A 27,957-nucleotide genomic window follows, 5' to 3' on the forward strand; every position below is an offset into this window, starting at 1 on the left:
TTTCAGGGAACGTTTTCTTGTAGATGGTGAACTGCGTGGGATCCAGAAGGGAAAGGAATGAAAGCTTTTCGTGATCTTTAAAACGAGTTGTCATTTGATTTAGAATATTGTCAATAATGCCATCATGCACCTTCTTGTAGTATGTACGTGGATCTCCGCACGCTCTGCGCCCAGGTGGCACACCGGTGGTGTTCACTGTCTCGTCATAGAGTTGCTCAAAACGTGGCCTCTGCTCCTCAATGCGAATGCAAAACTCATCCACCCGAGCCAAACAAAACTGCATGTCAAATGACTTGCTCTGCAAAATGTCAAAAAGAACATCTGCATGGGAAAACATTTCGTAAAATGTTGAAATTAAAAAGCTAAATTCAAAGGTGCTCAAGTATGATATATGAGCATCAGCACCGCCTGTAGCAGTATCGTCAAATTCCTCATGGTGGTCAACTATGTACTGGAACACGTCCTTAAGAGCATCTTTCTGTTCAAATACAGTGCAAACCAATCTTGATGTGAAATTCCACCTAGTTGGTGCAACTCGTGGCAGTCGCCTTTGACACATCTGGTCAAGCACTTGCGTACGTTTGGGCGATTTAGTAAAGAACGCGGCCATGGAAGACAGGTGTGAGAGGAAGATTTTGCATTCTTGAATTTTTTTTACACCTTGAGATAAAACTAAATTAAGGACATGTGCATAACAGTGTATGAAAAGCGCATCGGGGACCCTTTCCTTCACTTTGGCTTGGACACCGTTTAGTCCCGAGGCCATAACAGGTGCACCATCGTAACACTGCGCTACAAGTTTATCTGTGCATGCATATTCCTCCAAGAAATTAAGAGCCAGGGTTGCAACCTCTTCTGCTGTTTTGCCCCCCGACACATCCACATATTTAATGAACCGCTCTTTTACGCCACCGTCTGTTACATAACGAAGAACAATTGACAGCTGTGCAGCATTGCTCACATCGGACGTTTCATCCAGCATTAGAGCTACACATGACGCGTTCCTTATTTCTTCTTTAATTTCGTCATTCATCACATCAGCAACAGCACTTATCAAATCGTTCTGTATTTGACTTGAGGTTCCAATAAATACCTTGGAAGTGGTCAGATGGTAGTGCAAAGCTGGATCATATTCTGCTAAAAATGACAAAAGCTCCAGGTAATTCCCCCGGTTCAAAGATGTTCCACTCTCATCATGGCCCCTGAAAGCCATCTCCTGTTTCCCTAGGAAAACCACGCAGTGTATGAGCCGTTTTAAAATCTCCCGATTTTTTTTGACCTTTTCGTTGTGCATCGTTGTTTCTCTCCGTTTCTGTTCATCCAGCTGTAAATCAATCCTTGCGTCTCCAAATGTTTTCAGACTAATTGTTGCCTTAAGGTGACTTGCCGAGCCTTCATGCTTTTGTGCAGACTTTGTTAAACAGGTAAGGTTATCGAAGCCTCTAAAGTTCCACGCACCCTTGTCGGTCCCAAACAACAAACATTCCCAGCAGAAAAGCTTCTTCCGTGAAACCGAGCCAGTCATCCAGGGGTACCGTTCCCAATTGCTAGCCTGGAAATGTCGCTCGTAACCGGCCTTTGATGCCTGGCTGATTTCCAGTCCTTCTGGGGTTGGGCGGCCTTTTTTGACAATGTCCATCTTTTCATTGAATGTTCTTCTTGAAAAGGGAACTGTTAATAAATCCGCAACAACATCGACGGTATCATTTGCTGCTGCCATGTTTCAGTTTGTCTCGTGTTGTCTTGCTTGATAGTTCACTCACTCGCGTTTGCCGCTTTGCGCTCTGATTGGCCGACGCAGCCAGACTCTAGAATACTTTGGCATCTAAAAGACTACGCCCATTGACTACAGCTCCAAATGTGATTGGCTGATCAAACTGTCACTCCACACCTGGGCTCCTGTTAAGGTTTATTGGGCAGGTCGAGCTAGAATACCCGATGGAGGAAAGTCTGCCCAGAGACTTGTGAAAAGAAATCTCAGATTGGCTGTTATTTTCTCCTGTACAAAAACGCTCTAATGCGCAGTGAATGGGTCGAAAACAACTATGGCGAGTGAAACAGTGCGGTTTTAACAGATTAGCGACAAACTATTTTAATACATTTGATTAAAAAAAATAAAAATAAAAATAAAAAAAGTAATTTTTAAAATTCATATTTTCTTTCTTCTGAGGCTCACAGGGCCTTCTCTGAATACCTTGAAGGCCCTGAGAATTCGCCACTAGTAATTAGCATTGGGACACAATACTGTCGGACAAATAACAAGAATGAACTCATTTACAAGTTGTATTAAGTTTAGCAAATAAGGGAACAGATAAATAACATTTCAATGCAGTCAAAAAAGCTATATTTTGATTTTTACATTTTCGGGTTTGGTCACGTTGAGTCACATATAAGCCGCACCGTTATATAAGCCGCAGGGTCGAAAAATGGGGGGAAAAGCCGCGGCTTATAGTCCGAAAAGTACGGTATCTTTTTCGAGGTATAACGTTGGATCAATAAACGCGATCGATATTTGGAATGGCGATCAGGAATTGGAATAATCTTTTTGCAGAACATCTGATGTGAGGTAAGGACTTTATTTTACCAGTCTTGGGTTAATCAGATGTTTTTTCACAGATTTCACAATGTGTCTCATATGTGTGTGTGTGTGGCGTTAGCGCCGGGCAGGGCATAGATAATCGATTTTTCAGCTCGCTTCTCTAGCGTGCATAAGTACACATATACTATCGATAATCTAGCAACGTGTTTTGTGTATTCCATTATCGCGGAATTTCTCTGAAATTACTAGACCTCTCCTAAACTATACTCTTATTCAAAACGGTATAAAACGGAAATGTACCAATAAAAAACAATCTGTTTCGTACATGTTTTTTTATTTATTTATTTATAGACCCATAGCCATAATTTAAGATATAGTTTAAGCGTTCGCAAATATCCCCGACCTCCCATTGACTAAAGCGCTGGCACGGAAGGGGTATCTGGGCATAGGGGCGTGGCTCTCAATGTGTTAAACAATGGGACTTGACCAGAGGTCGTTATGAACAGTGTTTCTTAAACCATGGGACTTGACCAGAGGTAGTTCTGAACAGTGTTTCTTAAACCATGGGACTTGACCAGAGGTAGTTCTGAACAGTAGAGATGGGCATCGTTTTTTGAATAGTCTCAGTTCACAGTAGCTGAGGACAGTTGACTAGACTAGCCTAAACGTACCAGTATCATTTCTCCTATGTTCACAGTGGCTGAGGACAGTTGACTAGACTAGCCTAAATGTGCCAGTATCATTTCTCCTATGTTCACTGTCTGTCATAGTGGTTGAGGACAGTTCAGACGATGACGAGCCGCTAATCAAGATGACCAAGAAGGCACCGTCAGATGAGCAGCTGAAGGACACTGTGAAGAGCCTGCTGAAAGAAGCCAACCTGGAGGAGATGACCATGAAGCAGATCTGCCAGAGGGTACCTGTCACTACTGTCCTCAACATTACTTCACAGTTGGATTTGCTATTATGTGAATTTGAAAATTAAAGGAACATGCCAATATTATGGGCAATGTGCTTACAGTCTTCTCCAGAGTCATACGAGAAGATATAATGAGGAATAATAATAAGTGTCTCCCAAACGTTATTTACATTTCATCAAATGATGAAAAATCTGTCACAACTTCGTCTTTCAACCAAAGTGCATGAACTGGAAAAGATTTTCTAAAAGATGATGTTCTTTATTTATACAATTGATGAACGCACTTGCGTTGTGTATATTACAACAGAGGAGCATTTTCACTGTTGGTAATATATCACAGATGTGGTAGAATCCTCTCGACTAATCACAACACTGGGATAGAAGCTGTTACTAAATAATTTTAGTAAATTAATATTTGAACGTGACATACGGTTATTGGTGAGAGACATTGGTTAGTGGTCAGTGTCACCCTGGCTGTAACAAGCTGAACATTAACGACAGCCCATTGGTTTCAGGTATACGACACATATCCAGACCATGACCTGACTAGTAGAAAGGACTACATCAAACAGACAGTGAAAACGGTGAGTGTCACCTCAAGGATTAGGATATTCTTGTCTGTGTAACATGGCAACCATGGGAATTGGGAATAGATAAAAACCATCTGTGATTTCCAAACAAAACTTGCTTTATCAACAAAAATGATTTAATGTTCGTGATTAGCAAGGGCTGTTTATCCTGTCCTAGCTTCTTCAGGACAAATCCTATTTGGGAAGCTGGAGGGGTGGAACAAATTGCAACATCTCCTTTTGCTTCAGGAAGCAACAGGGTTTATGGGAAATGGGGCTGGGTATCGGCACGATTCACAAGGTCCCCTTCAATTTAATTAGATTCAATTTAATTTGGTGGTGCTGGTTTCAGGGGGCTCTAGCTGCGGTTGCATGGACAATATTCCCTCAACCTGATTGAAATCATTCAGATGGGAGTTTGTACATGCAATCAGAATATGACTTGTTTGACCTGCCCAGAAAGACACTTTTGTACTCGTAAAGCCTTTCAAATCGTCCCCATCTGGTGACCTGGTGCAGAGCATAACGCTCTGAAGACACTAGAGATGGTTGTGGACTACAGAAAGACCCCAGCCCCACTCGCCTCCATCACCCTGTGTGACTCCCCGGTAGACACTGTGGAGACCTTCCGTGTCCTGGGAGCATCTAGTTTTTTACCAACGGATTACCAGTTCTGCGATCTGATTGGCCACTGACGTTTCTGGTGCGATCTGATTGGCCACTGATGTTTCTGGTCATGTGACATGTGCGTGCGCCCAATCGCGTGACGTGCCCATTTCCGCCTCGAACAGCCTGCAAACTACCTAACGCCTAGTTTATCACTGGTTAAGCTTAGGCGACTCTTTTGAAGTTGGTTAAGGTTAGAGTTTGGAATCAGGGCTGGTGTTCTATCGCCCTGCTCTAAGACAAACTAACCTTAACCAACTTCGAAAGAGTGCCTAAGCTTAACCGGTGATAGAAACAGGCGTCACACGATTGGCGCAGATGTCACACGACCAGAAACGTCATTGGCCAATCAGATCGCAGAATGCGAACGCGGAACTGGAAATCCGTTGGTAAAAATAATCAGGCGTCCTGGGAACCCTTATCTCCCATGACCTCATGTGGGAGCTGAACAGCAGCTCTCATCAAAAAAGCACAGCAGCGGGGGCTCCAGTAGCTCACCGCATATCTCGGCGCTATTTCTGCGTCGGGGAAAACAGTGCTGCGTCACGGATCTGGTGGACTCGAGTTCGATTCCCGGACCCGCCGTCATTTGCCAGAATGTCTTCCCCTGCTCTATATCCCGTTTCACCCTGTATCTGTCGGTCATGCTTGAAAAGCGATAAACTCTAAAAAAAAAAAAGTAAAAAAAAAAAAAAAAAAAAAGTTAAAAAAAAGAGCACAGCAGAGGATGTTCTTCCTACGGCAGCTGAAGAAATTAAACCTTCCAAAAGACGATGATGGTGCACTTCTACACAGCCATCGAGTCCATCTTCGCCTCCTCCACCACAGTGCAGCATAGTGGTGGGGGAAAATATCGATACGTAGTAGTAGGGCTGTCTTAAATACTTCGAAGCTTCGTTCGATGGCACGAGCTAAAAAAAAAAAAAAAAACGAGTTCAAAAAAAATAAAGATGGAGGCAAAAAAGATTTTGCCTCAAATCTTGTGCCACCATTCTAATGAAACGAAAGTAAGCGGCGTCTTCCCGCCTCCATTCCAATTAAATGAAAGTAAGCGGTGCCTCGACTCCACCTCTCTACAACAAGCACGTGGAGATTATCTGTGTTGAAAACAACAAGGACATGTGCAGCAGACATGTCGACGAAGAATTTTGATTTTGATTTTGATTTTATTAGGGATCCCCATTAGCTGGTGCGATAGCAACCAGCTAGTCTTCCTGGGGTCCACACACAAAAAAACACAAACAATCACCATTGCAAAAAAACAAAATTATTAAAAGTCAGTACACACAATGCATAATGAACCTACTGTAACAATTAATATAGCTAAAATTACATTAATGTAAAACAAAAACAAAAAACCACTTTACAGTGTTAAAAACAATTTAAAAACAATTTAAGATTATTTTTAAAAGTGAATCTACTGTAAATGCAGCAGAGGTTCCGAGGCAGGCCATTCCACAGAGTTAATGCTCTAAAAATAAAAGATCTCCCCAGAGCGCTGGTTCTAGGACCTGGCAATTCAAGCTGCCCACTACTGGAACCTCTAGTGTAATGCTCGTGCACAGTATTACTAAAAACAATCTGATTATGTATAAAAACGGGAGTCTTACTGCTCATGACCAACTTGAACAGCACAAGTATATTAAAAGACAATCTATTTTCAACGTTAAGCCAAGAGAGGCGGGCATGCATACGGCTCACATTAGACCTTAGTGAGCAGCCCAGTACCAAGAAGTCATCAGACGTGTGGTTACACTTTAAAATATGCAAAGACAATGCCCACAAAGCCGAGTGCCAGATATGCCAGAAGAAAATGGCATATCACAACTCTACAACAACTTTGTCAAATCACCTAAGAAACGTAAGTATCGTTGTACACGACGGCGACGCCACACAAAACATTAATAAGGCTATGCCTATGCTGCTATGACTAATGTGTTACCAAGTTGGCTAATTTAATTGTAATCATCTGCTTTTGTAGGTGCATTGTCTGATATAATTATAAATGATAAATTAAATATAATATTGTTTTCTTGATAGACGAAGGTTGCAACATAATTATGTAATGTCATGTCGTTGGCTGTGAGAGCAGCCCCACTGCACCCAGGCAGCGCAACCGAGTGAAACCTTGTTGGCTGCGTCAGTCACGAAAGGGGCTACTTAATTAATTAATCCAATCCACTTTATTTATAGAGCACATTTAAAAACAACAAAGTTTACCAAAGTGCTGTACAAGTCCCACAACATAAGATTAAAAAAAAGAAAAAAATATTATAAATTCTTTTTCTTTTTCTCGAAGCTTCGAATTAAAATCGAAGCTCGACCCAAAGCTTCGAAGGTCAGCCCTACGTAGTAGTATCGCAATACTTTGTGTGGCGATACTGTATCGATACAAGGACGCCAAGTATCGATATTTTATTATTTATTTATCATAAAAGAAATACTTCAATACCTGTAATAGTACAGTAGTCCCCCCACACGCACATGTGTGCATTCAGTTAAGTTGGAATATGACTAATACAAACAGTTCAGTTTGTCAGGTACATGCAACACAGATTACAGTGTTGACATCTGTCTGCTTGAGAAAATCCCATTTGCTGCAATAAAAATTATTGAAGTCAGATGAACAGACTGAAATAAACACGTTGACAAAGTTTTACTTTGCAGTTGAAAAAAGGTAATAAATCGCAATATTAATATCGCAATACTCAGCATATCGCAATATATTTTTTATCGCAATACTATCGTATCGTGACTTAAGTATCGTGATAATATCGTATCGTGAGGCCTCTGGTGATTCCCACCCCTACTGCAGCATGTCATTCGCTCTGCTCAGAAGGTGATCGGCTGCAATCTGCCATCTCTCCAGGACCTGACACTGTCTCATCTCCTCTCCCCATAGACACTATACGTTACATAAGCGCAGGGGAGGAAATTAGGCCATTTTACTCGCCAAATGCGAGTATTCTTTATGTTTGGCGAGTGATTCATGAAGAGCACTCGCCACATTGGCGAGTAGTAAACAAAACAAAAAAAATCATTCTGCATTCTGCTGATTCACTCACTGGCACAAGCCGAACTCTGACTCCCCCCTTATGATTCCTCCCATTTGCGCCTCATAATAATCCATAACCAATGAACATCATCGTTGCGCTCTAAGCTCCTCCAATGAACACTCGTTTTCTAGAAGATGCCGCCCATCTAGGGGAAGTGGACAGACCACTGCGTGCAGCCCTACAGACTCCTGTCACCGGCTTGACAACGTAGACAAAACACATCAGTGGATGAAAATAATTGCATGTAGAGTCGTTGCTTTCAGATATCAGTGCGGTGACTGCGGTCTGACATGGGGGCGAACAACCGCACGCGACGCGTCTCCTTCGAGTCGGATGAGAATGACAAGTGGGCGTGAGGCTAACGATTCAACCAGCATTAGCCGGCTAGCTACCTAGCATGTAACAAGCTACCATAACACGCGTTCAACATAGTGGGCGACTATACTGCGCGGCTTTGCTTAAATGCAGCCGAGTGACATTTTATTATTACCGGGTTTCCCCCCATATCACCACTCGCCCATATGCCCTTCACAACGGTGATGTTGTCATACTTGTCATTCAGAATACACCTGCTGAACACCTAGCGTTGACATGAGATTCGATTCCAATGTATTGTCATCATACAGCACAAGTACAGTACAACCAGAATACGTTTGGCATCCAACCAGAGTGCAAATGTAACCAGTCAAGTTCAAGTTGTTTTATTTAGCTATTACATTACAGTGAAATGCTTGGTTCTTTCACTGCACAACCCAGTCCAACCTAGACCAGCCCAACTTTCCCTGCACAACCCAGTCCAGCCCAGCATCTTTCACTGCCTAGTTCAGCCCAACCCAGTCCAGAATAGTTCCCTCTTTCATGTTAATATGTGATATCCTAATATTTTGAAGAGTAGAGACTGTGTGATTAATATATGTTTTATGCTAATATTGTGAAGAGTAGAGACACTTATTAATGTTTTATGGTAATAAATATTTTAAAGAGTAGAGACACGGTGTGATTATTACCATGATTGAAAATCAATTTAGACGAAGACATACAAAGAAGTAATTATCACAATTAGCGATTTATTTATGGCTGGTAAAAAATCTGTTCAGCTGGTAAAAAAAATCATATACTCGCCAGTTGGCTGGTAAGCCAAGAAGTTAGTTTCCTCCCCTGCATAAGCGTCTGTCACAATGTGTTACATTAACGCACCCTTCCTGGAATTAAGTTTGTCCGAGGTAAGCGACAGTTGTGATTGGAGGATCAAGAAAAGAGGGCAGGGTTTGAGATGGGTCTATTGCACAGCTGTTGCATATTCTAGCACTTCCAGGGAGGGGGGGGGGACTTTCCAGGCCAAGCATATAAAGCCGATTTGATTCATTTAACCTGGACACTCGCAATGGATAGGTTTGTTGTCAGAAGCGGCGCGTCATGTGCGTGTGTTCCAAATGCTGGCAAGAGAAAGGCAGAATTTAGTAGTAACAGCACTACTATGAAACGGAGTAAAAGAAGTTATCCTAAATACTTGGCATATGGATTTACTTGGACTGGTCAAGAAGATGACCCGAGACCACGGTGCGTTTTGTGTTACGAGATCCTTGCTAACGAGAGCTTTAAACCAAGTAATTACAGCGGGAAACTAAGCATCCTGAATTTAAAACGGAACCGTTACCTTTCTTTCAGAAAAAAGATTACGGTTTTAGAGCAGAGAAACTGTGCTGAAAACGGCAACAACCGTCAACGAAAAAGGACTACATGCTTCGTTTATTGTTGCCAATTGGATCGCAAAGACTGGGAAACCCCACACACTTTCAGAGAGCTTTTGGTTACAGATCTCGCCTCAGAGTAGAAAAAAATTCCAAAATGAAATGGGGTATGACAAAGTTTGAGAACCCCTGCTCTAGAGCCACCCTCGGGCCAAACTTTTGATTTTCTAATTAGTGCATTTCAAATACCTTTCATTTGAATATTTTCTAATTTGCTGTGCACATTCATGACATTTCCTCTAGCACCACCATCAGGCCAAACATTCATGACCTTTCCTCTAGCACCACCATCAGGCCATACATTCATGACCTTTCCTCTAGCACCACCATCAGGCCATACATTCATGACCTTTCGTCTAGCACCGCCATCAGGCCAAACATTCATGACCTTTCCTCTAGCACCACCATCAGGCAAAACATTCATATCCTACTTGTGAACATGATAACTCCACTGGCTTTCATTCTAATCTTTAAAAATGTGCGGTGCAGATTCATGACCCCAAGAGAATTAACTAAATACATTTTAGTTGCCCCTAATTTAACCGACTTGGCATTAACGGCGACCACTCTGCTTCGAGCCTATTTGGTCATCTGTTGTAACTGTTCTAGCTTTTAAATGTTTCTCCCATTGATCATGGATCACTTTGACATTTTGGCTTCATCATCTCATAAGAAACCACATGGATTACTGGTAGACAATCCCCTCGTATAACAGGCGCGAATGAACACACACACAGACAAATGCTGATTCAGTGTTTCTGAACCTGTAAACTTCAATTGGGCAATTTCTTACCAGCAGGCCCTGCTGCACCCCAAGTCAGTTTGTATGTTGAGATTTGTATAGTGCAGATGTGTTTATTCAATGTAATGATATTATATATATAATATAACACTTAATTGTATTTCATTTGATCTCTACAGCTTATCACGTAAAGGAGAGGATCATGACTGCTGGTCAAGTGAAAGTTGGAATGCTGGAAGATGATTTAACAAGAATGTATAGAGCATAACCATGTGAAAAGTCCTTACTCCTGTTTTGTATTTTTATTTTCATTTTCATCTGTGCTTTATACATGCTGTGGTGATTTTTGTGTATGCTTTACGCTTATAGTTTGGTTAAGTCAATGTTTTAACAAATGGTTCAACATTATATTAAAGGGGAATGCCACCCGTTTTAAGAATTCTATGTTCTTCCTGTGTCCCCAGGACAGTTCAGTATTTGTGAACACGCACTATTTAAAAAATGTACTGGACTGTCCAGGAACAACATTGTAAAATGGGTGACATTCCCCTTTTAAAGCTACCGTATTTCCTGCTTCAAACCATCAGCAGAAAAGTCTGTAGACATCTAGGATATGCTTTGCAATTCTTTTTTTTATCTACTTTTTCTCGCATTTTTCAATTCTACCCTCCCCTTTCTCGAACGTTGTTAGGCCATGCCTCCCACAAGCCGGCTGCAATGTGGACTAAGCCTTACATCACGTGTCCCCTCCGGTACTCGAGGAAGCAGCAGTCGCATCTTTTTCACCTGCACAGCGTGATCTCTCAGCGTCGGGGGTCTGCGTTTGGAGGGCACGCCGCCCCCGTCGCTTCCTGATTCTGCTGCGCAGGCGCACCAACCGACCTGTAGGAGTCGCTGTCCACAACGTCCGATCCCCACCCATCAGCTTCCCACCCCCTAATACTGCCAATTGTATTAGTATGAACGACCAGCCAAGCTGATAGCAATGCGGAGAGCTGGGCTCGAACCCAGCGTCTCCTGCATTGGTGGTGAGCGCCTTGCCCACTGCACCACCTAGCCGCCTCATGCTTTGCAATTCTTGAATTCATTTATTTTGAAAACCGTTCTCAGTAAAACAAAATATGGATTCTGCCGTCAGTCAATTTATATGAGAAAATGGGAATTTGAATTCATTCAGATTAGCTAAATGGAATTTATTCATTTGGTGGGCCCATTAGGGGAAATTAATAATTATTTGAATCCGTTTTGATGCCCAAATTTCACTGAAGAAACTACTTTTGCTTTCACACCTATAGTTAATTAGACTCTTGGGTGAAGTTGCAACATTGCTGCATTCTTCATTTGGTTGGGTTAGCTTTCACACTGCACTTTGTCAAGCGCACCAAACATTTTAAACAAATATCAAAAGGTTGAAATGGTCACACAGTCTATTGGACAGGATATCAGAGTGAAAGCTCCCTACACTTCCTGACTTTCTGACAAACGAACCAAACAAAGCCATGTGATCACACAGGTCAGCCTTTTATTGGACATCATTTTGAATTCCATACCATCCAACATTCTGTGAAAAAGGTGCTTCAAACTTGCAGGATTATTTCTTTAATTTGAGTAGTTTTGTCCTAATTTTTTATCTGAGGCTGACTGCACATGCACTGACGAGTTGTACGTTTACTCTGGGTTGTCAACATGTGCAGGAATAATTAAACAGTATGAAGTAGGGCTGGGCAATTCATTGATTTATGATGATAATACAGGAATGTAAACAAAAACTGCCCAATCAGCTTACGGTAATTAAATACATGGTTTTTCTGGTCTTTGTCTGCCTTTGGTCCAGTTTGCTTTCACAACTCCGACAAATCGCTCCAAGATTCACAAAGAAGCGAACCGAGACCGACATTTACAGGTAGACCAGAGTTTGGTTGTTTGGTCCACACCAGAATCAGAATGAGCTTTCACACTATACCCTAGCCCCTTTCGTGAATGCGGTTTGCAAGCCTGGGGCTTTTGTGACCACAGTCACTTGTTTATATGACGCCACCACTTCAGAAAATACCAACCAAGCGTGATCGGGGGGCTCAGAGTGTGTCAAAGATATATCAGATATGAATTTCGAAGATACCCAGCGTACAATATGGATTTAACACAGCTTTACGATGGGGTCTGGAAGCTCGGAGTTGCTAATAAACAGTTTAAAACATTGTTGGGAAACGAGTGGTACTCGCAACGAACTCTGGCAAGATGGCGTCTTCTTCTGCAACTTTTGTTGCATGCCTGGTGCGTCCAGCAATCACTGTGCTCCCTATCCCCGAAAAAGTTGCAGAAGAAGAAGACTCCATCTTGCCAGAGTTTGTTGTGAGTACCACTCTTGTTTCCCAACAATGTTTTAAACTGTTTATTAGCAACTCCGAGCTTCCAGACCCCATCGTAAAGCTGTGTTAAACCCATATTGTACGCTGGGTATCTTTGAAATTAATATCTGATATATCTTTGACACACTCCGAGCCCCCCGATCACGCTTGGTTGGTATTTTCTGAAGTGGTGGCGTCATATAAACAAGTGACTGCGGTCACAAAAGCCCCAGGCTTGCAAACCGCATTCACGAAAGGGGCTAACTATACCCAAACCAACCGGACTATCTGAGGAAACTAACCAGGGTTCGGTTAAAACGACCAAAGAGCTCAGGTGTGAAAGCATCCTTAGTTTTAGCCTAATGTTACATTGATTGAACAGACTAGACATTATCTGAGAATTTACCTATCCCAAGCGCTGCCCTATTTTCTTGACCCTCCAATCACAATTTATTTTGTCTTAACCCTCCTATATCACAAGCTGCTTCCCTCAGTCAAACTAAGACAGGGCGGGGCTTGGGATAGGTCACGTGAAACGTTTTGCAAGTCAAAATGAAGAGGGTTTGGATTGAATTCTGGAAGTATTTATTTGTCATGTGTTTACAAATAATGCTCTGTTTACCAAATCTTTCCTTCCCTCTTGATTCCATTTATAGGACTTGACATTTATATTTCTGTATGTAAATATACTATGTTATAGTATTCGTTTTAACTGTTGATGAACATCCATCTTTGGCCATCATTGTTTGATCATTTTAAATAGAAGGATGTTGAATCGTGGTTGTATCTTTCTGGTCAAGGTAAATTTTTACTAAGAATTACCACAATTGTAACAATTTGCTTACAAATTAAATGTTGCCTTTTTGAACAAAAGTCTGTTAGAATTGTTCTCTTTATGACTTATATTACAATACATGACTGCAGTTTTGTGAAAAGCTACTAACTTGTATTTTCTGCGAAAATGTATTGTTTGGGTGTAAGTAAGAACTATCCCAGGTTAAATATAGTTGTGTATATAATATACCTTTTATAGAATACTAGTATTCCTATTTATGAACATCACTACACAAGTCTTAGTGCGCACTAGGTACTGTGTGCCTATAATGTATTTTGACTTTAATTCAAATATGTATTCTAAACGGGGTTCGAGACATTAATGGTTTGCAACTTTGCACGAATTGATCTTAACGCTGCTGGTTCGGATGCGGTGAGGTGGATTCACGAAACGACAAAGGCGAATGCTTTCATTGAACAGACGAGCGACTGTGTTGGACTGCAAGTAATGTTGATTGATGAAATTAACGAATGCATTATAATTTTGTTTACCGGTACATTATGTTTAACGGCGTTTCCGTCCTCAGCGATGCAAGTATGCAACATGACAGTAAAAGGAAACTGCGTTGATTTAGCATTTGTTGCATGCTATATGATATCTGTTCTATAAATCACTTCAGAATGAAGACTATTGGCTTGTTAGCTATTGTATTTGTGCAAGATCACGTGGTTGATGCAGCCGAACCGCCTTCGAGACTGGTTCAAACCCGACAGATCCACTGACCGTGACGGCCTCCTTATTGCCATTCACGGGCTGCAGCAGCAGAACCACGAGAAGCATTCAGCTCGCTGCTCAATACACTATTGCTGCACAATGCCTAGCTTCTGTCTGCTGAGCAGTCAGCGTCTTCTCCGGCGCGTTTTGCCCGGCCTTCCCACAGCTATGCAGCGAAAGTACAGCCTCGACATTTCCGCTCAGCTCCTCCGGACGGGAGGCTACATAGACGGGCGCTGGGTCTCCGCGGCCTCGACGTTCCCGGTGCTGGACCCGGCGACGGGGGAAGAGATCGCCAAGGTCGCTGACTGCGGTCCACAGGAAGCCAAGCAAGCCGTTGACGCGGCATACAAAGCGTTTTACTCCTGGAAACAGGTCACAGCCAAGGTATTACTGCACGTTCCAACCCCTCAGTAGAGGCTGCCGTCAGTTATCAATGGGCATAATGCCATTAACTGCTGCAAGCAGGTGTTAACAATACATACAGATTGTCTTATGAGACAGTGCACTTAGGTTTTATATTGTGTCATACACTGACTCTACACAATTCGTGCACATATTTTATAGCGCGTGTGTGTTGGTTTATATGCAACATAGTGTAAACGTGCAATATGAGTGAATGAAAACTTTATTTAACAGATTGCAGAATGGTACAATACAGTACGGCTCAATACACACAGGCATCAGGGTCCCCCATTTTCAATTCATAGTGACATTTATGGCATAGGGACATGCATGCCATAACAGTGTAAACATACACTGATACACAACATGCATTATGTACCAAACAATTCTGCAAGATATGATTCTTAAATCTAATTAATTGGGATTGTTATTACAGGTGAAGAAAATCACATTGACCTGATGGCGAGGCGACAGCCGAGTCAGTATACTATTAATAATATACATTAAAAAAAAATTTTTTTAAATAAAACACGCCCACCGCTAGAAACCAGAGGAGGCTTTATATTGAATGAATGAATGAAAACTTTATTTAACAGATTGCAGAATGGGTACAATACAGTACGGCTCAATACACACAATTGTTAAGTGGATGCAGACCAGAGAAATACGTTTGTCTTGTTTACATCAGGGTCCCCCATTTTCAATTCATATCGACATTTATGACATGATTGATTGATTGATTGATTGAAAACTTTATTAACAGATTGCAGAATGGGTACAATACAGTACAGCTCAATACACACAATTGTTAAGGGGATGCAGACCAGAGAAAGACTTTCGTCTTGTTTACATCAGGGTCCCCCATTTTCAATTCATCAGGACATATATGACATACATGACATACAGATAGTCAGTACTGCTACATCTATACATTTATGTCATACCAGATTTGCAAATACAGTACTGTTTGTGATACAGAAGGAGTCAGGAAAAGGGAGTATATACATTTGACGTAGAAACTGTACATTGGAGGAGGTTGGGTGGGGGGGGGGTTGGGTACACTGGGATATTGACAACCATACTGGGTAATCTACATTGGAGGTGGTTGGGGGGGGGGGGGGGGGGGGGGCACACTGTATATACAAGCAAAACTGTACATTGAGGGGGGGGGGGGGACACTGTACAAACAAACAAAATTGTACATTGGACTATTGACAACCATACTAGGTAAATGACTGTACATTGGAGGGGGTTGTGTTAGGATATTTACAGGGGCCAGTGTTGAATTGCAGTCTCCCGTAGGTGTCCCTTGAGAGAGGTTTTGAAAGTGGGTAGTGATCCACATTCCTTTACAGCTTTGGGTAGGGCGTTCCACATTGATGTGGCATAATTGCGAACCGTGTTTAGTCCCTTATTTGAGCCGAATCTGGGTTTAACATGATTTGTGGAGCTCCCTCTGGTGTTGTGATCGTGGTATTCACTGACCTTTGGGAAGTATTTTGACATGTACATGGGTACCTTGGTCGTGTAGTGTATCTTGTAGACCAGGCCCATTGCAAGTTGCTGTACTCTGTCGTCTACTCTAAGCCATCCTAGGTTGTCAAAGTGGGCAGGGGTGAGGTGGGTTCTAGGAGTAAGGTCAAGCAGTAGTCTGACCAGTTTGTTTTGAGATGTTTGTAATTTTGTTTTTAGCGCCTTTGACATACACAACATACATGACATTTATGGCATAGGGACATGCATGACATACAGGTATTTAGTACTGATACAGTTGTGACATAAACGGTATTCAAATATACAGTACTGTTACCCATAGATTCTGACAGAGTATATACATATGATGGGGAGGGGACTGTACATTAGGAGGGGGTGGGTGGGTGGGAGAGAAATATACATACGGTGGGGTGGAGACTGTACATTTGGAGGGGGTGGGTGGGAGAGAAATATACATACGGCGGGGAGAGAATATATACATGCGGTGGGGAGGAGACTGTCTATTAGGAGGTGGTGGGGGGTTTGGGCATTTACGGTGGCCAGTTTCGAATTGCAGCCTCCCGTAGGTGCTCTTTAAGAACGTTTTTGAATGTGGGTAGGGATTCACATTCCTCTACAGCTTTGGGTAGGGCGTTCCACATTGATGTGGCATAATTGCGAAACGTGTTTAGTCCCTTGTTTGAGCCGAATCTGGGTTTAACATGATTTGTTGAGCTTCCTCTGGTGTTGTGGTCGTGGTATTCACTGACCTTTGGGAAGTATTTTGACATGTACATGGGTACCTTAGTTGTGTAGTGTATCTTGTAGACCAGGCCCATTGCAAGTTGCTATACTCTGTTGTCTACTCTAAGCCATCCTAGTTTATCAAAGTGGGCTGGGGTGAGGTGGGTTCTGGGGGTACGGTCAAGTAGTAGTCTGACCAGTTTATTTTGTGATGTTTGTAATCTTGTTTTTAGCGCCTTTGAGGTGCTTTGGTACCATGAGGTGCAAGCATAGTCGTAGTACCCTTGAATGAGTGCTCCTGCCAGAGTATTCAGGGTATTCTTGTTTACCAGAGAGGAGATCCGGTACAAGAATCTAGTTCGTTGGTTGACTTTTTTTATTACATTGGATACCATTTTGTCACAGGAAATTATATTTCGTCACATATATTATTATGTGATGTCATACCGATGCAAATGTTGTCGTTGATCTATTTGCAATTAAAAGAATAATGACTTCAGATATATAATGTGCTCTAAGAGCATATTAATAAAATCCAACCTGAAACTCAGCAGTCGCCTATTCCCCTTTAAATGCATAACGCATGGTGGGTTAAATATTGAACAGTTTGTCAGGCTGTCCTGCCAAGAGGTTAACACATATTGCAGTGCCTTTGCTGTCCGCTAATGATGAGCATGCAACCACACAATTATTAATCCTTGTCACCACACTTGGGTAATAATTAATAAATCACTTTACACGTCTCTACAAATATAGCAAAGTCCAACATCACGTGTCACCAGGTAGTTCAGCAGTTTCTTCCCATTCCTTTAATAGCCCTGCTTGTCACATTTCCACATGTAAATGTATGCCAGCCAAGTGAATGAAACGGAGCATGTACACAACACAAGACAAACGTCTTTCTCAGGTCTGCATCCCCTTAACAATTGTATGTATTGAGCCGTACTGTATTGTACCCATTCTGCAATCTGTTAAATAAAGTATTCATTCATTCATTCATTCATTCATTCATTCATTCATTCACACACAGCTTCAGCCTAGGTTAGTGAATGAATGACCTGTATTGTCATTGTCACAATGGTACAATGAAATTTTAAATGCAGCCCTAGATGCTAACAGTCACACAGTCCTAGATAATAGAAACACTGTCCTAAAATACAGTATTAAAATAATAAAGACAAGAGTGAGACATAATAGACATAAAAAAGAAAATTGCACTATTCCCTTGGTGTTGTGTGTGTGTGGGGAGGGGGGGGGGTGCAGGGGAGATTGTTGTTTTAAATTTTAGCTGAGTTTTTTTTAGTGCACTTAATAATGGCCCTGGGATAAAAACTGAACTTGAGTCTGTTAGTCCGGGTGGGCATGACGCTGAAACGCCTGCCCGAGCACAGCCGTATGAGGTGTTTGTTGCCCGGGTGGTGTGGGTCCTTTCACTGCCTTCTTAAGACAGCGGGAGTTATATAGTTCTTCCAGTGAGGGGAGAGGGCATCTGATGATTTTTTGGGCCGAGTTGACGACCCTCGACCCTCTCTCTTCCAGTGAGGGTAGAGGGCATCCGCTGATTTTTTTGGGCCGAGTTGACGACCCTCTCTCCAGATGGGACAGGGTAGAGTGGAGAGTTGTGGCGATGGCATCCTCCGTGGACCTGTTGGGTCTCTAGGCGAACTGGTGAGGGTCTAGTCCGGGTGGGAGGCTAGAGATGATGTGGGGCTTGAGTGTCTTTTCAAAGACCTTCACGGGTAGGGAGGCGAGTGCAAGGAGAATGTCAGTTATGTAGCTTCTTTGGTTAACAATCCATCCCTGCAATCAGTAGTCCACCCTGTGGTAATCCATGGGGAAACATACATGATTCTGACATGGGCCTAAGATGCTGCATGGATTTATCATGAAAATCATACTTTACTTATTAGGCATGTAACAATTTAATCCAACCCTATTTGATTATACTCCCATCATTTAGGGAAAAAAGGAATTGCACCATAACATTTTGACCAAGGCTCAAATAGATTAATTAATTAATTAATAATTTGTATAAATAAAAATATGTTGTGCAAGTGTGCTGGGATTAAGCCAGCTATAACCAAATATGAGGTGAAGTGTATTGGGTGACATACTGACATTAGGGTTGAGGGATTTGGACAAAATATCATACTATCATACTATTTCAGTTGATACTATTGCAATTACAATATAGCCTGTCTTGCAATGTCATATTTTAAGTTGTCTAAAAGTTTATAATGTACATTTCCTTTTCATATATTTTAAACCTCTTAATCATACTTTTGGAATACATGATGTACCTGCTATGTAAGAGTAGCCATATGGCATTACATGCTATGCAAGAGTGGCATTATGCCGTCTATTATGGTTTTACAGTGATGACCAATATTACTAATATAACTAACCAATCTCCTTGCATTTCTGGGTGTGAGTGTGAAGCATGTCTGTCAGCCTTGGTCTCAAATTCTCTCATTTATTAACACTTTGATTACCACTGGTGAACATGGTAAAACGTGGTTAAATGCCAGCACCCACTTCAATGATAGCGTTGTGAACGCATAATCTCTGTCTTAAATTATGGCTATGTCTAATCTGCCCGTCGTTTATCAATGACTTGTTTGCAGTCAACATTGTCGAAACGGATTGTTTTTTAATCGGTTCATTTCCGTTTTATAGCATTTAGAAAAGCCCTAGTTTTTCGGGAAAATATATAGATTTCGTGATAAACGGCATTTACTGGAATATTCTGGCATACACAAAAACGTTGTCATTTTTCGGCCTATTTATGAATCGTTTTCAAATAAACGCTAGATTATCGATAGTATATGTGTACTTATGCACGCTATAGAAGCGGGCTGAAATATCGATTCTCTCATTTCCTGATCAGCGGCACGCACACACACACACACACATATGGGACACGTTGATATATCTGTGAAAAAAGCTCTGAAGGACAAGGACGCGCCACAATTGAAACTCGCTCAGCGACAAACAAACAGGACGACGTCGAAATTGAACTTGAACCTGGCGCTGCGGGTGGCCGCGACAAGGAAAGTCAATGGGAAAACATTGCTGCCCGTGTGGTTCGCGATGTGACTGAAAAGATAAGTGCCCTGATGGACCTAAAGCTTACTGCCCTGACTGCAACACTTGAGGGCTTTAATAGCCGACTGTCAGACAATACCAAACCCATTACAGAGGCGGAATCCCGCATCTCAGCGGCCGAGGACAACACAACAACAACAGAAAACAGACTGAAAAAGCTGGAAAAAACAGTGACTACTCTGCAACAGCGGGCGGAAGATGCCGACAATCAAAGCCGACGTGAAAGCGTTTGTATTATGGGTTTGAAAGACGGGACAGAGGGCACACAACCTGTTAAATTCTTCGAGACCTGGCTTCCAACTCTGCTTAATATCGATACAGAAAAAGGCAGCGTGAAGATTGACAGGTGTCGCAGGGCTGCAGGAGACATCCAGCCTGATAAAACCAGACCTGTGGTCATAAAATTTCAAACTATGCAAGATGCACAACGAATTACGACAGCAGCACGGGCGAAAGGCGTACTGAACTACGAGGGCAATAAACTTCTGATCAGACCAGACATCTCCTATCAGACCAGGATGGAAAGACGTAAATACAACACTGTGTGTGATCAGCTCATCAAAAAAGGGATACGATTTAAAATGCGCTTCCCTTCGAAACTATCTATTACACACAACGGCGAGGACCACTCTTTCAAGACCCCACAAGAAGCGGAGAACTATCTGAAAGGCGTGGATTAAAGGTACTGCCCACCCTACACATGGATCGGACTGATGGAATGCGCTCATGCAGAACGGACTGAGGTCTCTCTCTCTCTCTCTCTCTAGTTTTGTTGCTTGCTTTTTTTTCTTTTTTTCCTCCCAATTTCTTTTGCTGGCACACCTTACATTATACTGGTATAGGTTATTATGTATTAAAAGACTAGTTTTTCAAGACCCCACAAGAAGCGGAAGACTTTCTGAAAGGCGTGATTAAAGGTACTGATTAATCGGACTGATGGAATGCGCTCATGCAGAACGTATTGAGGTCTCTCTCTTTCTCTCTCTCTCTCTCTTTCTCTTCTCTCTCTCTCTCTCTCTCTCTCTCTCTCTCTCTCTCTCTCTCTCTCTCTCTCTCTCTCTCTCTCTCTCTCTCTCTCCCTCTCCAGTTTTGTTGCTTGTTTTTTTTTCTCTTTTTCCTCCCCATTTTATTATTTCTTTTTTACTGGCACACTTCACATTATACTGATATAGGTTATTATGTATTAAAAGACTAGTTTTTACGATTGAAATGTCCAGCTTTGATATCGGACACACAAATATTGGGGCTCCCCCCAACCCCCACAATGAGTTGGAATGGAGTAGTCTGGATAAAACTATATGGCAAGCATATCTATAACCTATGGAGTGCTACAGTAGTTCATGGTTATGATGATATTTTCTCATAGTCACCGTAATCTCCCGGGCTCTCCCCGCCTTTCTTTTCTTTTCTGCTTTTCTTTTAATTTAATTTGTATTACTTTATCTGATATGGGCTACCAGTGGTTCTCAAACTTTTTACACCAAGTACCACCTGAGAACGTAGCTGGCTCTCCAAGTACCACCATATGACCGGCGTTAAAATACAGTCTATTCAGCTATGCACAGTTCACGCAGGAGGCAAATGTATTCCTAATACCATTATTTATTGTTAACTTTTGTCAGACACAGCCACAATGTACAAAGGGATAGCACTAGAACTAGCAAACGCTTCCACACAACTCATACAATGGGCATTGAGAACATAATAATAACTAACATTCTCACCCACAAAATTAAGAACAACTGTATTTCAGCAAATGTACTTAATTCTCTCTCTCTCTCTCTCTCACTCTCTCTCTCTCTCTCTCTCTCTCTCACACACAGCAAACAATTGTCCGTCATTCTCTCTCTCACACACACACACACACACACACACACACACACACACACACACACACACACACACACACACACACACACACACACACACAATTATTTTGTTACAAAAACTTAATTTCTTGCATTCTGGTGCAGGAATTTTAGAATTTTTACCCTTTAAATGCCAGTGTTTGTGATGGGCATCACAAATTATTGTAAAAAAGAAAACACATATTCAATACATTTTTGAATGTTTACCCTTTAAATGCCAGTTTGTGTGATGGCATCACAAATTATTGTTAAAAAAACACACAAAAAGTAAAATATTTACAATATATCAAATGCAAAGTACATTTTTCTGGGGGGGATTATTACAGGCTAGGCATGTGTCAATGATTAGCAGCAACACATATTTTGATGGATTTTCTGTAATGTCAGATTTAACACCAAGTCTTTTCAGAAAAGTGGGAGTATTTCATTTTTTATCTGACATTACAAAAAATAAATGGTTATGATCAGGGCTGAAGTTGAATTAAAGAAACACTGGTCTGGCCTGCTTCTAAGTTCAGTGGCCTGACTGCAAATTTTTTTTTTTTTTTTTTTTTTTTGCGTTTTTGGAAATGTTTTCAAGTACCACCAGCAGTACCACCAAGTACCACTAGTGGTAGTGGTACGCGCACCACAGTTTGAGAACCACTGGGCTATATAGCTTCATGATATGCTTTAGTCACGTGATTTATGGTTTAAATACTCTTAACTCCTTCAGATATCAAACAATGGATTCAAAATCATGATTATAGATCAGTGGCACAACCATCTTTGTCTTATTATTATTATTATTATTATTATTATTATTATTATCACATATTACACAGTATTCATGCAATTCAGACAAACAAACAGACCAATGTAACTCCAATTTGAATATATACACAAAAAATATGATTCATTCCCATAGTTTATTTTTTTTATTTACTATTATTATTATTATTATTATATAGCCCCCCCCCCTCTTCTCCTGATTGCAATGTTTCCTTTAACTCCATAAGGGCCACAATATGTGGACGAAATAATGTTAATAATAAATAAGAGGGATTAAACAGAAGAAAATGGTCATACTATTTTTGGTCAAATTATCGGATGCGAGTAGCCTATATTATCTTTAAATATCTGATTGAAATTATACCTACAGACAAGGAGTGAAGCTCCAGTACTGTTGGGTTCTGTAACTATTTACTACCATTTGATACGGCGGTGTGGGGATTGGGGGGGTGTGCGGAGAGGGGCCGATCTCTGTAGGGATTTTATCACTCTGTAGATTGGCCCTTTACTCTCCCGCGGCGGGACTCCTCTCAGCTTCACTGGAACGATGTTATTCCAGCCATTTAGAGACCTGCCCACATTAGCTTCAATAGGCTCCCAGTACGCACTCATGCAACACATTATGTATTATATGAGTTTTTGACATGAGTGATCTTAAAATTATAACCCTCAATGTGAAGGGTATAAATAATGTGGTCAAGCGTTAAAAAAATATTGCATTACCAACAACTACACAACAACATGTATAGATTATGGCTAGTTTGAATATAATGATCTGGAACACTGGTGGAATAAATAAACAACACAAACGCAAAAGCGTGCTCACACTGATGAAAAAAGAACAGGTGGACGTGGCTCTGCTAAGCGAAACGCACATTTTAGAGAAAGACATAGATACGTTAGCGGACAACACATATCATAACATTAGTCACTCTTCCTTTGGAACGAGAACTCGGGGAGTAGCCATAGTCGTTAGATGGAAGTTGAATATTGAATTGAAGGGAGTATGGTCTGATGCAGATGGTCGGATAACTATAGCCAAGATTTTACACAAGAACAGAAAAATAGCGTTGGTAGCGGTATACGCCCCAAATTTATACGAAGTTAGTTTCTTCACTACACTTACCAGAGCAATGTTAGACCTTCCCGAATACTCATTTATAATTGGTGCGGATTTTAATGCCATTTGGAATCCAAGGATGGACAAATCAAACCCCTCCTTTTCCAACGAACAAAAAAATTCATCTAATGCATTAAAGGATTGGTCGAAGATTACAGGTGTAATTGACTTATGGCGATCACTCAACCCCATGACCCGGAAGTACTCTTGTCGATCTGCGAGACATAACACATTATCCAGAATAGATTACGTTTTCACAACCCCGAGACTATTTGATAACTACGATGTGGAAATGATACCCAATGCATTGTCTGATCACTGTTATTTACTCTTAAAATGAACATTTGGTATACTATCATCCCGAGCCCCAAGATGGCGATTTAACACGATGCTGCTTAATAACAAGGAATTCATTACACAAATCAAAGAAGCTCTTACGGTATTCCTACGGATGAATGAGAATTCGGTGCAGGACCCCAGAATATTATGGATGTCGACAAAGGGAATGATCAAGGATTTCACTGATAGCTTTTCCTCCCAAATACGCAAGAATCGATGCTCAAAACTGGCTGAACTGGAAACGCTTTACTCAACGTTATTTAATTCTTTACAATACAACAACTCGGTTCAACTGGAAAATCAAGTCAATATACTAAAAAAAGAGATTAACGCCATATACAGACAACAATCTGAAATGCAAATACGTAGCACAAGACAACAGCAGTACTCCCAAGGTTCCAAACCAAGTCACCTATTAGCTATGCGATTAAGAGTCAACGCAAAATTTGCAGATATAACTACCATTAGAGCACAACAAGGACTTGTTACAGAACCCAAAGAAATAAACACGACATTCAAAGAATTCTACTCCAACTTATACAAATCAGAAACGACCTTCGATCAAAACAAAATGGACACATATCTTAATCAAATTAACCTCCCTAAACTTTCAGAGGATGACGCTAAACAGTTAGAAACACTGATCACACTAGATGAACTTAGAGAGGCCATATCTGAAATGCAAAGTGGTAGGGCTCCTGGAAGAGACGGTATCCCACCAGAAATGTACCTCTCTTGTTGGGACATAATTGGACCCTTATTACTAAATATGATTTTATACTCAGTCAAGGAGGGGAACTTCCATAAGAATGACAATATTGCACTCATAACAGTCCTCCTTAAAAAAGACAAAGACCCCACCGAGTGCGGTAGTTATAGACCTTTAAGCCTCCTCGGAACCGATATCAAACTGTACTCTAAGGTATTAGCCATCAGACTACAAAAGCATATGACGTCTTTAATTCATCCGGACCAAACTGGCTTCATAAGAGGCCGCTTGATCACTGATAACATAAGACGATTACTACACGTACTAGATGCTAACAAGGAAGACAACACACCTAAGGCGATGCTGTCCCTGGATGCAATGAAAGCTTTTGACAGGTTGGAATGGTCGTATCTATGGGCAGTATTAGAAAGGATGGGGTTAGGAAAAGGATTCATTGATATGATTAAAGTATTATACAAAGACCCATCGGCCATGATTACAACAGGTACAATCACCGAAATCTTTCCAGTATCACGGTCTTCCAGACAGGGTTGCCCTCTTAGTCCCGGACTATTCGATCTATCATTAGAGCCTTTAGCACAATATATAAGACAATCCCAATCCATAGAACCAATCGTAATCAAGGGCACACAACACAAAATTTGTTTATATGCGGACGACGTAATACTGTTCATGCAAAACCCCAACACCGCATTGCCTCATCTTCTCAAGTTGATTGAGGACTTTGGAGATTTATCGGGATTTAGGATAAATTGGCCGAAGTCGGCCTTCCTCCCACTTAACGCCCCTGCAAAAATAAATATAACCCTCCCAGAAGAGATACCGATGGTAAAACACTTTAGATGTTTGGGAGTTGAAATATTCCCTACCATAAGCCAAACGGTGAAGCACAATTACATAAAAATCCAAAACAAAATCAAATACAACCTTGTCAGGTGGTCAAAACTTAAAAACTCAGTACAAGCACGGATATCAATAGTTAAGATGGACGTCCTACCTAGAATCAACTTCTTCAGCTCAATGCTACCGTTACCCCCTCCAAAGGGTTACTGGAAAGAATTACACTCCTCCACATACAAATTTATTTGGAATAACAAACCACCACGTATAAAAAGATCCACCGCACAGAGAAACAAAGCAGACGGTGGTATGGCATTTCCAGATTTCCATCACTATTTTAAGGTGTACACTTTAAGACCACTGACAACATGGTTTGATCCCCAAGCATCAGTATCCTGGAGAAATGTTGAAGAAAATATAGTAGCTCCACACAGGCTGAAGGACATAGTGTACACCAAATTATCAATTAAGCAATGCGAACGGAAATTTGGCCCCATAATCACTCATGCCATCCGGATATGGCGTGAAACACAAAAAAAATACTCTATCCCACATAAATGGCATAATCATACTCCCTTATTCAATAACAATGCACTCTTGATTGGAAAACAACCTATAAGATTCCCTAGATGGGAAAAGCAAGGCATACACACATTAGGAGACGTTTTCAACAAACAGGGTTTTTGTAGTTTCGATGAAATACGCAACATTTTTTATCTCACCAAGTCCTCATATTATTTTTACGCACAGTTATTGGCATGTTTGAAGGCTCACGGTGTTCCATTAAGGATACCAATTGTACACCACAGATACCACAAATTCTTCTATGAAAGAGAGACATCGAGAGGTTTTGTTTCAGATTTTTATCATCAATTACTAACGGCCTCGTATGAAACCCTCCATCTAGACTCAGTCTGGAGGAGGGATATACCAGACCTGGAGATAGACTTTGACTGGCAAGAAGCCTGGGCAAATGTACGACTTGCATCAAGGAACCCGGACCATCAACAAATCAATCTTAACTATATTCACAGGACATACTTAACTCCTATAAGACTGAACAAAATGGGTCTTAAACAAGACTCCAAATGCTCCTTATGTACAAATGGGGACGAAGGGACATTTATGCACATGTACTGGGACTGCCCACCAGTTAAGATATTTTGGAAAGAAGTGACCCAGCAATTGTCAAATCTCTTAACTCTGGATATACCTGTACACCCCTCTGTATTACTGCTGAATGATGTCTTTGAGCATGCAGTACCTCCACAGCTAAAGAGATTGGTTTTATCCGGTATCACAGTGGCTAAAAAGTTGATAGCATCACAATGGTTTCAACCGGAAAAAATTTGCCGGAAGGTCTGGATTCTTACATATCTCGATGTGATTTATCAAGAAATATCAACGGCAAGAATTTTGGGTCTCAATGAATCCAAAATGGCAATGTGGTTAGAAGTGGTGGAGAGAATAAAAGCTAGCATATAATGGTAGTGTCTGGTTAGGAACAAATTATAATGGTTGGATTATCCAATGGGGGGTCCGGGAGAGTGGGGTACGAGCTGGAGCATATGTGTATTTGTATATCCTATTGTGTGTTGTCATGTTTGTTTATGTGTTTGTTTAAAAAATAATAAAAAAAGAAAATACAAAAAAAGAAAAAAGCTCTGACTATCCCAAGACTGGTCAAATAGATTCCTTACCTCAGATCAGATGTTATCCAAAAGGATTATTTCAATTCCTGATCGCCATTCCAAATATCGATTGCGTTTATTGATTCAGTGTTGGGTGCTGGAAATACATAATCCACGCTGTTCTGATGGTCGGCGATCACAATGGATTCTTCAGTTGGCTTGACTGAAAAGTAAAATGAGGAAACTGCCCCCCCCCCCCCCCCCCCCCATTCATCAGTCTAAACCAGGGGTGGCCAACAAGTCAGAGACTAAGAGCCACAAAAATTACTGTGGTACCACAAAGAGCCACACCATATACCAGCGTTTCTCAACCTTTTTTTTCAGTCACGGCACCCTTCATGTGTTTATAGGTCTCACCCTCTGGCCTCTGAAGTTGCTAATGTCTTTTTTATTTGGGCCTCACAGGGTTAAAAGTACCCTGTGAGACCCAAGTTGCAAAATTACAAAATCACTTTTAACCATTTAAAAAAATAATGTTTATTTAAAAAAATTTAAGCACATGTATAGTCAATTGGTCCTGTTGTTCAGCCTCATAATGCTATTTGATAGTAAATGTGTTTTATATGTCCCACCCTCTGGCCTCTGAAGTTGCTAATGTATTTTTAATTTGGGCCTCACATGGTTAACCTCTTAAACCCGAGATATACAGTACAAGTGTATTTTCAGCATTACGTTTGTTTACCAATTATTTTAACTGTTATTAGTGAAATATAAGATTATAGAAATCTCAGG

General features: G+C 41.2%; 2 protein-coding genes across 4 annotated transcripts in view; both read left to right on the forward strand.

Moving 5' to 3' along the window:
• Nucleotides 1–12,283, forward strand: part of dek (DEK proto-oncogene) — a 70,159-nt gene extending 57,876 nt beyond the window's left edge. For both annotated transcript variants that reach the window (XM_084335993.1, XM_084335994.1), the window contains exons 10-12: nt 3,310–3,455; nt 3,974–4,042; nt 10,422–12,283. In XM_084335993.1, coding sequence (XP_084192119.1) covers nt 3,310–3,455; nt 3,974–4,042; nt 10,422–10,433 — 227 coding nt within the window. In that variant the 3' untranslated portion in view covers nt 10,434–12,283. The remainder of the gene's footprint in view (nt 1–3,309; nt 3,456–3,973; nt 4,043–10,421) is intronic.
• Nucleotides 12,284–14,145: 1,862 nt separating this feature from the next.
• The window catches only part of aldh5a1 (aldehyde dehydrogenase 5 family, member A1 (succinate-semialdehyde dehydrogenase)), a 30,123-nt gene continuing 16,311 nt past the window's right edge, over nt 14,146–27,957 (forward strand). For both annotated transcript variants that reach the window (XM_084336467.1, XM_084336468.1), the window contains exon 1: nt 14,146–14,526. In XM_084336467.1, the coding sequence (XP_084192593.1) occupies nt 14,239–14,526 (288 nt within the window). In that variant the 5' untranslated portion in view covers nt 14,146–14,238. The remainder of the gene's footprint in view (nt 14,527–27,957) is intronic.

Source organism: Notolepis coatsorum (genome assembly GCF_963971535.1).
Source record: "Notolepis coatsorum genome assembly, chromosome: 19".
Taxonomy (NCBI): domain Eukaryota; kingdom Metazoa; phylum Chordata; class Actinopteri; order Aulopiformes; family Paralepididae; genus Notolepis; species Notolepis coatsorum.